General features: G+C 49.3%; 1 protein-coding gene across 4 annotated transcripts in view; it reads right to left on the bottom strand.

The window, feature by feature from the left end:
• The window catches only part of HK1 (hexokinase 1), a 71167-nt gene that overhangs the window by 7832 nt on the left and 51703 nt on the right, over positions 1–11632 (bottom strand). For all 4 annotated transcript variants that reach the window (XM_089897582.1, XM_022590752.2, XM_022590753.3 and 1 more), the window contains 6 exons: positions 10065–10369; positions 8321–8469; positions 7897–8016; positions 6438–6533; positions 4599–4698; positions 420–603 (listed from right to left, as the gene is read on the bottom strand). In XM_089897582.1, coding sequence (XP_089753708.1) covers positions 420–603; positions 4599–4698; positions 6438–6533; positions 7897–8016; positions 8321–8469; positions 10065–10369 — 954 coding nt within the window. The remainder of the gene's footprint in view (positions 1–419; positions 604–4598; positions 4699–6437; positions 6534–7896; positions 8017–8320; positions 8470–10064; positions 10370–11632) is intronic.

The raw sequence follows: 11632 nt of genomic DNA, 5'->3' as shown, positions 1-11632 counted from the left end.
CCTAATTTCCCTTGCCCCTTGCCCTTTAACAACTGCAGGTCAAATGTGTCCTACTAAACAAGGCAAAAACCTGCTGACCAACAGATTTCTATTAGCCTGATGGGGAAGAAACAGAGAGCAATGAGAAGGCCAGAATGTTGCAGGATAAACACAGTCACTGAGAGGAGTGGTGTGGCCACTGCTACCCTGTCCCCAGAGGCACCTGCACAGAACATCAACCCTGGGCCATCTTGTACCATGTGCTGCCACCACCCTCCACCCCTAAGTTCTCTGCTCTCCTTGGGCCAAAAGCCAAGGTCAAGAGTGAACCTGAGGGACCACAGTCTCCAGGCTTTGTGCAAACCCCACTCCTAGAAACTTCTTCCGTTGTAACAGGCAGAATGCCCTCCCATCCTGTCTCCTCCACCAGGTGGGATTACCTTTGCTTCCCAGCGTTTAGAGAATATTCATCCACCAGTTTGTCATAGATCGTTCTGATATCATCCAGACACCCGTTGTCCCCAAAGGCACCCCACTCCATGTTGATACACATTTGGCCCTCGTTTCCTTCTAGCGTCTCGACGTTTTTCATTTCTTCCATGTAGCAGGCATTGCTGCCCGTCCCTGGAATACACGAGGAGAGAATGAATGGCCACACCACCATGCTTAGTGGGTAGGGGGATTGCAGATAGACTTGGGGCCTGGGGCTCCACAGAGAGGGGCACACTTTTGAGATGAACAAAGTAATAGCTTCACTTTCCCAATGTCTTCCAGGAAAAATCTCAAAATATAAAGGCAAAATCAGAGTTAAAACTGCCCAGAGCATTTGATTAACTTACTTTATACTAAGACATCAACACTGAGAGCCTCGTGTGTTTACCTGTCCACACAGGGCTATGTTTATTTTAATACAAGATGGTCTTACAACAAAGGGATGTATTTTCAATGGTAGAAGTTCAGGCAGCATTCAGACTGGAAGGATATTTCTCTATTTCTCTTTCCTTCTCTCTGCACATATACATACACACACATATACTGTATTTATATGTACATACACACATACATATAAAATATTACATGGAGGGGTTGTCTATCCCACCATGTATGTCCACTTATCTTTTCTTATCAAACTTGGCCGTGGACTCTGCCTGAATAAACTCTCCTGTGTGTTCCAGAATGAGGCCCACAGTTAGTTCAGGGAAGGACAGTGTCCTGAGCATCTCAACGGTGCCCTTCTAAAGGTTCCTCACCATTTTGGTATCACAGATCTCTTTGAGATTCTGATGATTCTCCTGAGAAAAGGGATGTTTCCCTGAGTGCACCCCTACACTGTATACACACAAACAGACAAACGGCTTCCAGGGGACCAGGAGCCTCTGATCTCCATCCCTGACCTCCCCAGGGCAGGGCTAGTCAGACTGTGGCCCCCCCAGGGACTAGGGCTGGACCACAAACTGTTTGCTGTTCTCGACTAGGAGTAGTTAGGTACAGATGCTGAGAGGAAGCGTTCTAAAACTTTCACAGCAGATTTAATAGCCAGACATCCAAAATTGTGGTCACTGGCCTCGTCTCAGTGAATGGACGGGAAATTTAAAAACCAGTCAACTAACCAAGGAGTCTCTCACACAGATATTTTAACATACACCTGAATCCCCTGAGGAGCTGTTAAGATGGATTTTCTGATTCAGGAGGTCTGGGGTGAGGCCTAAGACCTTGCATTTCTAACACGCTCGCAGGTGATTCTGATGCTGCTGGCCAGGGGTTACACTTGCAGCCGCAAGGCCCTCGAGCACCGTGGACCCACCCTGGGTGGGAGACAGAGGTCGATGGATTTTCAACATCCTTAAGGGACACAAGGACACCTCTACCAGCTAGACAAGTGGGCTCTGGCTGTTTTATGCCCTTTAAAGAAACTTAAGTAGAATTCACAGATGCTTCTGACTGTGCAACTGTAAGCAGACAGGGTAGGGAGTCTCCAGAGAAAGACAAACAGGCATGACTCTCTTGATATAAGAGGAGCCGTTTTGGCCTAAGCCATTTTGTGGTCTAAGCCTGCTTGCTCTTGAACAGGTCTCAGTAATAATGATTTTAAGGGAACAAAAGGACCAACTGTTACCAGGCATGAGAAGTAACAATAGCAAAGATCATAAATCAGTTGTAAAGACTCCTAGCTCTGTTTCAGTGGTAAAGATTAGCCTGAAGCACTTTCTTGAGCTGTTTTGCAGAATTTAAACCTCCGCTGGGCACTCAACCACCAGATCAAGTGTAACCTAAGGGATGGTGATGTTGACCTTTCCTGACCCTCGTGACTTAAATCAACTGAAGCCTGGACTCTGTCAACCTTTGCCCCAATTCTATACCGAATTCTCCTCTGCCCAAGCCCCTTCATGAATATGCACGTACCCTTAGCTTAAAACTTCCCCAATTTTTCTGTTTGAAGAGACACTGCTTTGGGAAAGATCCCCAGTGTTCTCTTTGCTTGCTGCAAGTAATAAATCCTTCCTTCTGATCTTTGGTTTGGATGTGTCCTTTGGCTGGACACCCACCAAGAAGCTAACCCAGTTTTCAGGTAACATAACTGGATTATTTTTGTTTTCTCGGCTCCCTTTCACCCAAAGTGTAAAACTGAGAGAAGAGGAGCCCCAGAAATGGAAGGGGTGCAAAGAAAGCCAAAACATGTAAATTACACTTCTTGCTCATGGGCGTTCTGAGCAGAGATCAACTGATGACAGAGGGAAAGACTGACTTTGAAGGCAGCGGGAGAACCCCCTACCCCCACCCCCCACCTCCGGACCCCCGGCATTTGTGGGCCTGACCTCTGGGCAGGAAGGTGAGGTCAGGCCCAAGCAGAGAAAGTGCTGTGTCACTCTAGCTTTGCATTTCACACCTAAGCCCATTCATAAGCAGAAGGAAGGGAGGGGCCGGGTGGAGAAAGAAAGATTTGCAAAAGAAAGGAAGAAACAAAGAGCCCCAAAGCCAGGCCCCAAACGACATTTACCTGGAGCTGCTCCCTAGCTTTTTAAAATTTCCACAGGAGCCAAAAGTGGTTTAACAAATGAAAAGGGCTTCCTGGCACCAGGAAGGCAGCCTGCTGGGGCCTTCTCCCAATCTCCCAGGTCCACGCAGCAGGCTGCTTGCTGACTCTCTCCGCCAAGGGATGCTCTGCAGGTGTTAGCTAAGAAACCGGGCCTTTTCCCAGCATCCCTGACATTAGGAACAGCATCAGTTAGGCAAATGCTTTTCTTGTAGCCTAAAATCAAGAAGCTTCTGGAATCTTGTGCTCTCAAGGCCCAGACCCCTACTGTGCTTGGATCATAAGGGAACAACCTGCAAAGCCAGATAATCCCTCTGCCTCTAACCGAGCAGGACCCTATGGGGCCTTCCTGGGACAGACCCCTCCCATATCCTCTACTTTAGCTCCTCTCTGAAGTACCTAGATAATAGTGTCTGATGCACATTCCCTAAGTTGTTTTACTTATGCTAAAACCCCCACCAAGCAGAAGATTTTAGCTACTTGATGACCTTGAGAACATAGCCCCAGGCCTGCTGGAGCCTAAGGACTGATAATGTTAACCCCTGTGACACCATCCTGTTACCTCACCATCAACCAACCAGAGAATTGTGCATGAGCTGATCACAGACCCTGAGACGCCCCTCCCTCACCTGGCCTTTAAAAAGGCTGTGCTGGGGGCTTCCCTGGTGGCACAGCAGTTGAGAATCTGCCTGCTAATGCAGGGGACACGGGTTCGAGCCGTGGAGCAGCTGGGCCCGTGAGCCACAACTACTGAGCCTGCGCATCTGGAGCCTGTGCCTCGCGACAAGAGAGGCCGTGACAGTGAGAGGCCCGCGCACCGAGATGAAGAGTGGCCCCCGCCTGCCACAACTAGAGAAAGCCCTCGCACAGAAACGAAGACCCAGCACAGCAAAAATAAAAATAAATAAAAAGGCCGTGCTGAACTGTTTGGAGGAGTTCAGGCTTTCTGAGCATTGGCTGTCCTGGACTCCTTGTATGGCGCCTCACAGTAAACGCTGCCCTTTCGGTCCTATGCTAATCTAACTCTTTGTCTATCCCCGCTCCCCCCAGCAAAAACCCAAAAACATAACAAAACATAAAAAATGCTGCACTCTTCCTTCACCACAACCCAGTATCAGTAGATTGGCTTTACTGTGTACAGGTGAGCAGACCCAGATTCTGGCTCAGTAATATGCCTCCCACTTCAGCAGCTGGGACCACTGGTGCTAAAGGCCAAATGGCGCCCAGACTGCCCTCTGGCCCTTCTCCACAGTCAGGAGAAGAGGAGGCTTGATTTCTTCCCAGCCACAGGCCCCGTCCGCTGGGGGCCGTGTGAGCCACCTGGGGGCCGCACTCCTGGAGAGCTCCGTTCCTGCTGACAATCTGCTTACAGTCAACTGGAAGCCTAGTGGGCTGGGTGTTGGGAGGGGAAACCCCTGGAGAGCCCTGCAGCCTCAGGCCATGATGAAACTCTGGAGGTGGTTAAGGGGACAGTGCTGACAGATATACCGTCTCACACTAAGGGCTGAGCTGTTGGCTCAGGGCCCCACAGAACAGGAAAACCCAGCCTACCCTGCCCCAGAAAAAGACCTTCTAGGACACCCACCTACGATGAGTCCAACCTCGCAGGTGGGCTCCTCATAAGCACAGGTCATCATGGTGCCCACCGTGTCATTGACCACAGCCACCACGTCCAGGTCAAATTCCTTTGGAAAGAAAGAGACACAGGTTTAGCTTTAGGGGAGGGACAGCGCTGCCCGGCTTGAGTTCTGCAGGGTCACTCTGCTGCACTGCAGTCAGAAAGCTGCTGGTGCATCATCTGAAAGAGTTTCCTTACCAGCCTGTGAAAGGTAATGAAATGCTTCTTCACTAAACATCTACTATTAATGATGTATCTGAAGCTCGAGCTCTGAAGAAAGGAAGTATTCTACCCATTTCACAGATGGCAATGAGTCCTAGAGAGGCAGCCCAGTGGGCACTGCGGAATGGAGAAGAGACAAGGGACAATGGCCAAGTAACTCTTTCTCTTGCCAGGTTAAAGTATTATAGCCTTTCAGAGGGCAAAATGGAAGTACCAAATCTATGTCTTAGAATCTGTTCTTCGGAGACAAGCATACAGGTACACAAAGGCACATACAAGGGTATTTGCGTGACTTATGCAAGCCAGAAGGAGAAACAACCCAAATCTAGATCAAAAGGGGCATGTAAGGCCCGGTTTGGGCAAACTCTGGAATCCTGCACAGCCAAGAAAGTGAATGAGGTTGGCCTCTATGTAGTGACACGAAAGACTCCTATTTCATAGTAAGTGAAAAAAGTCAGCTGTAATATAGTATACATGGTATGACTCCCATTTTTTAAATGTGTGTATGTTGGTATTTGCATGGAAAGTACATTGGAAGAACACTGAGATTAAGAGTTGCGAAATGGGCAAAAAGAGGGCATCAGGTTTCTTTTCAATGAAATATTAGCTGTCGTCTAGCACCCTCTTCCAGGAACAATCGACCCCCTCTTCCAACCCATACATTTCAGCCTCAGTGAGGCTTGTGTACACTGCTTGTGTATATTAATTAATCTGCCCTTCTGAACTGGAGACACTTGAACGGACCTTTTTTTTTTTTTAACTTCTAACTGATTCCCTCATTAATTAATGAGTTAAATAAAAACTTCAGAATTTTTCATTTTATATTTTGTCAGTCAATGTCCTCCAGCCAAAGACCGCCAGAAACATACCCACAGTGGACAAAGCTGCACTTCCTGACTGGTTGGTTGCAACACAGGCAAACACATCCCATGGTGCGTGCCAGAAAGTACTAGAAAGCACAGTTATAGGATCTGAGCCTGTGCTGGTGGTTTTAGGGAGGGTTCTAAGAAGTGGGGTTTTGCACAGGACTGGATGCTGTCTGGAAGCAGGGCCATCTCTGAGCACGTGCCAAGTTCTGCCATGACGACGCAGCGCTTCCTGCTCATCTGATTTCATCGCGGTCGCAAGGGGGCTGTGATGACGGCTGTGCTCTGCAGCAGTGCCAGGCTGTGCCCCACGGCCAGGGGCTGCTTTTCCCTTTTTCAAGCTGGAGGAGAGCCATGATTTTACATTCCTTAAACTATCCTTTAATAACACAAAACTGTTCTGCTCTCTTTTATTGCCATCAGTTGGGGAGACCTTAATACCCTTGTGACAGGGTTCTGTATCGTATGAATTCTTTATTTTTTTATTTTTGCGGTACGCGGGCCTCTCACTGTTGTGGCCTCTCCCGTTGCGGAGCACAGGCTCCGGATGCACAGGCTCAGCGGCCATGGCTCGTGGGCCCAGCCGCTCCGCAGCATGTGGGATCCTCCCGGACCGGGGCACGAACCCGTGTCCCCTGCATCGGCAGGCGGACTCTCAACCACTGCGCCACCAGGGAAGCCCATGAAAGATTTTTAAAAACATCCTTTTAATAGTTACCTCTCTCCTTTTTACCGCATCCCTCAGTAAGGTCGCTACATCCTGCCCCACGCAATCAGTTGCCTTAAAACCTTTCGTCCAGGTGATCAAGATTCCCTGCAATAGGAAGGGCAGTGGGAGAGTCCTGTGTCATTAATCCTTCTAGGCAGAATACAAAATTCCACCCCCTCCTTCCAGAGTAAACACCTGCTAAGAATTTATAGTGAGACGATGCTGGAACATCTTAAGCATAAACCAATAAAATACAAAGAGTCCTCCGCAGGCCTGCCCCCCCCTCACTGTCCTCACAGTGGTCTGGTTTGTAATCCCCACTTCACAGATGTAGAAACTGAGGCATAGAAAGTTAATGGTGCTGCCCGTGGTATAACCAACTAGTTCCTCTGAAGAACAGTTTGCCAAAAACATAAGTGGAGAAATGCAAATTTTTAGTAACACTGTTACTACCTAAAGTAAACTTTAGGTTTGATTGGAGTGTAGTGTATATACTTGCTGGGTGTGCCCTCACTATGATGACGGTATAAGTAAACGGCTTTTAAAAATCACCAGACCTTTTCAAAACTGCAAAACCAAGTTTACATGGATCCACCTGTTGAGATCTAAAAGAGTTATTAAGAAGGACAAAGACCCGAGTCAGCACTATGTCTGGATTAACTGGCTTCTAGAGGCAGGTGGCCCTGCCCAGCTTGCCAAGTGCTGCCAATCATGTGCCTCAAACCCTGGCCTAAGGCCCCGTGTGATGTGATGCCAACACCAGGGCCTGCTCCCTGGCCATACCTCTACCTGTGAAAACACAGAGGATGGGTCTCGCCTGCATGATTCTGCACAACCGCTCCCTTCCACACAGAACGTCCCCCCGGGCCTGCCAACACCCCTAAGCGTGGTGCCGGTGTTGCTGGAGTAGGCTGAGATGCTCCACTAGACTGGCGGCTTCCTGAGGGCAGGAACTGTGTGGCCAGCTCGTGGTCCTCAGCAGGTGCTCAAGCCCTGACCTTGAGCCCTGGTTCATTCCATTTATTGAATAAACATTTATTAAGCATCTTCTCTGATAGCACACTGTGCTAGGGCCTGTGGGGAACACAGGTCCTTGGCTCAAGAAGCATACAACGTCGCAGAAAAGAGACACACCAAAGATCACTAAAAACTGTGTAAGAAGTGCTATAACCAGGCAACATGAGAGGAAACAGGGAACACTCACGAGGGTGAGATTCTTTTTGCCTGGAGGACCAGAAGGCTTCCCAGAAGAGGTGAATTCTTTAAATGATAAGATGAAAGAAGAGTAGAGTCTTAAGATGTGCTGGAGGGTGTGGCGTAAGGCCTGGGTCAACCCACTGTGACAGCTAAACTGTCCCAGAATCGAGGGAGGACACAGAGGCTGGAGGAGGCTTCAAGAGCTGACCCACACTGGCCAAGTGACAGTCAGCACCGCCCGGTGTCTAATGCCTGGAAAAAGGAGACTCACCGCGTCCAAGCTCGTCTGCTTGCAGGGAAACGAAAACGTGAAGCCCAGAGGCATTCTGGGGCCCTTGATGCCCATGTAGTCCAGGAAGTCAGAGATGCAGGAAACGATGTGGTCAAACAGCTTTAGGAGAAAAGAAGGGCTTACTCATGTACCCTCTAGTTTCACACCTTCAGTGCATACATACAAGTACACACTCATAAACACCCGCCCCCGACACATGCAGAGCAAGCCCCCCTCCCTAGTATCTTCCCAGCCCCTGAGCATCCTAAGCCCAGCATGGCTGAATGTACCTGATGCTTTCGGGCCACACAGACACAACTGCACAGCGGCATGTATCACATGCAGGTTCTGGGGCCCAACGATGCCACTGGCCAGGTCTGTGACGCACATATGCCACGGTGGTGTAAAAGCAAACCTGTCTCACCTCTTCCCCAGTGCCCTGCATGATTTCCGTGGGAATGGCGTAGATCTTGTTGTGCATTTCCACTGTTCTCTTTTTCCCACTACGAATTTTCACCAGCAAGACGCGGAAATTTGTTCCTCCAAGATCCAGGGCCAGGAAGTCACCGTGCTCTGTTGTGGTCAAGAGCATAAAGAAGGTCAAGAAGAGTTAGTACTGCCTCCTGGCAGCCAGTAGCCCCAAGACGTCAGACTTTCAAGGGAGGAGGCCACATATTAAATATAGGGGAGAAGCTGTTAAGTCTTCCCTCAGCACACAGCCCAGGCTCAGAGAGGGTGGGCACCAGCTCATGACCACCGCAGCCTCTGAGCCACGCTAGAAGGACAAATGGCCCCATGGATGAAGCATCTGTCACAGTAAACAAATAGATTTTACCAGGCTACTAAAAAGCTTGGCAACAATGACCTGATCTTAGGGAACCTCATATAAAAATTAATAATATATGTCAATGCGTAGAGTGTTACAAAAATGGCCACAATCATTCTTCCCTGTATGCAGGCTTCTTTGCAAAGTGACTTTGCAGTTCTTCCCGTCAAAAGATGGAATCTGGGCTTCCCTGGTGGCGCAGTGGTTGAGAGTCCGCCTGCCGATGCAGGGGACGCGGGTTCATGCCCCGGTCCAGGAAGATCCCACATGCCGTGGAGTGGCTGGGCCCGTGGGCCACGGCCGCTGAGCCTGCGCGTCCGGAGCCTGTTCTCCGCAACGGGAGAGGCCACAACAGTGAGAGGTCCGCGTACCACAAAAAAAAAAAAAAAAAAGATGGAATCTATTTCCGCCTCCCCTTGGATCTGGCCTGGCCTTATAACTTGCTTTGGCCAACAGAGTGTGGCAGAAGCGGAGCTGAGCCAGCCCCAGCCTAGGCCTCCAAGAGGCTTTGAGGTCTCCCTCTCCATCGTGGACCCCGCTGTTACCATGTGAACAAGACCGGCGGCCCGCTGGAGGATGAGACACGTGGCCAGGCACTCCTACACCCCAGCTGACAGACAAATGCTGGACATGTAAGGGAGAGCCTCCCAGGGACTGCAGATGCATGAATCAAAGTTCAGCCAAGCCTGGCCCAGATGAGCAACGATAAGTTGCTGACCCAGGGTCCCCTGAGCCACAATAAGTGGTTGCTGTTTAAAGCCACTAAGTTTCACGGTGGTTTATAATGCAAGAGTAAGTAGCTTACACATAGGACATACTCATATCACAAACAGTCATCAGCATCCCCCCAGTGCTCAGCTCCAACAGGACCAGCAAGGTCAGCAGTACGGGGTTGGACGCTGAGCTCCAATCTACCCGGGTATAACAATCCCCAGGCCTCTGTGTGCCTCTCCACCAGGACCTAGGTAGGGGCAGTGAGTGTTTATCCTTCTACTTTCCTGTGTTTATCAGAGGCCCTATAGCAATCTCAGTGCTTCGGGATCTGCCCAGCTCTGTTCTCTTAAGAACACTTTCTAATTCTGAACAGGGCTGTGGTTTTAGAGACAGCGCCTGCCTGGGAGGCTGGACCAGGGGAAATAGACTGCCTTGAGTCACACACACGGCAAGTCGGTGGTAAAAATGGAAGAGAGAGGTTTGAGTGAGTTTGTAGCTCTTGCCAAAATCATGCCACCCCAGTGTAGAGCACCCACTGGAGAAGCCAACCACCCTGCAGCCCCACCGTGAGTCAGCCACTGGTATGAGAAGCGGGAGGGGCATGTCAGCCCCCAACAGAGGTCCTCACCTGTCCCATCAGGAGTGCTCCGGACAAAGGAGGGCAGCATCTTGACGACGGCCTTGTCATGCGTCTGCTTGCCCAGCCCCAATTCCATCTCGGCCCGCATCCTCCTTTTCACCTCCAGCAGCGTATCCTTGGTGAGACTGAAGTGGGCCAGGGTCTCCTCTATCTGCCGGTGCTGCTCAGCCAGGCGGTAGGCCACTGCGGTCACCATGGCAGCCCCCTTGCCGCTGCCACTCTCCGAGAGGAGGAAACGCACATCGCAGTCGGGCACCAAGCGCCTCAGGGTCTTGTGGAAACGCCGGGAATACCTGGGGTGTGGGGGCCACAATAGCCGACTGAGCCGGACTGTAGGGACCTCCAGGACCCCTTTCTTCTTGTACACCTTAATTCCATTTTCTACACTTGCTTTCCGCATTACTCCAGTCACACAACACATCCACTGTAGAAAAGTTACCAAATGCAGACAGGTAAAAAGGGGAAACTGAAATCACCCACAGTGACACATAAAAAGAGAGGGCTCTCATTGTTACATGAATATCGAGGGACTTCCCTGGTGGTCCAGTGGTTAGGACTCTGCACTTCCACTGCAGGGGACCACAGGTTTGATCCGTGGTGAGGGAACTAAGATCCCACATGCCACGAGGCCAAAACAAACAAAAAAAAGAATATCAAATACAGAAAATTCAGGATCCAAAAAAATGTTGTTGTCTACCATGACAAGGAAATAATACAGCACAGTGGTCAAGAAAGAGCCCAAAAGAGCCCAGTGTTTAAAAGTCAGACCAGGAGACAGGGTGAGTGTCCCCACTTCCGTACCAGGGGACCTTGTTCCGTTACTTAACCTTGGAGTCAATGTGGATGACAGCATCTGGCTGACAGTGATGTGGTGGGAACTCAGTGAGTTCACCACATCTTCGATGAATAACTGGCGCTGAGCAAGGGCTCAATCAAGCAAGACTCTCTCTTGTTTTCCATTTTCACTTGGCCCTTTCCCTCAGCCCCCAAGACTAGGGATATTTTTTAGTGGTTAGAAGAGGACTTTAGGACAGGACTCAGTGAGACACAGAACTTTCTCCAGGTCTGTGGTCTGTTATAAGTATGGAAGGCTGCCTGCCATGGGAAACTGGGAAACTGGAACCTCAAAATGTTAACAGCGGTCAGCTCCAGGGGATGGGATTAACAATGACTTCTATTCTCTTTGTAATTTTCTGAACTATCTGAAGTTTCTATACCAAAAATATTTTATTGCTGAAATAATCAGTATTTAATCAAAGTTATTTTTTAAAATGTGATGTTGCAGATGACAGAGTTCTAGAGATGACTGGTGTAATGATCAAGGGATCGATCCAAGAAGAAGATATAACAATTGTAAATATTTATGCACCCAACATAGGGGCACCTCAATACATAAGGCAAATACTAGAGATGACTGGTGGTGATGCCTGCACGACAGCGTGAAGGTACTTAAATTTACTGAACTGTACACTCAAAAAATGGCTAAGATGATACATTTTATATTACGTGTATTTTATTGCAAGTAGAAAATTATTTTAATGTGATGTAAATCCCTA

The sequence above is a fragment of the Delphinapterus leucas genome, chromosome 16 (assembly GCF_059928025.1).
Source record: "Delphinapterus leucas isolate spDelLeu-1000000601 "Yukka" chromosome 16, BTC_Dleu_Yukka2, whole genome shotgun sequence".
Classification (NCBI taxonomy): Eukaryota; Metazoa; Chordata; class Mammalia; order Artiodactyla; family Monodontidae; genus Delphinapterus; species Delphinapterus leucas.
This window is presented reverse-complemented; position numbering and strand designations above follow the sequence as displayed.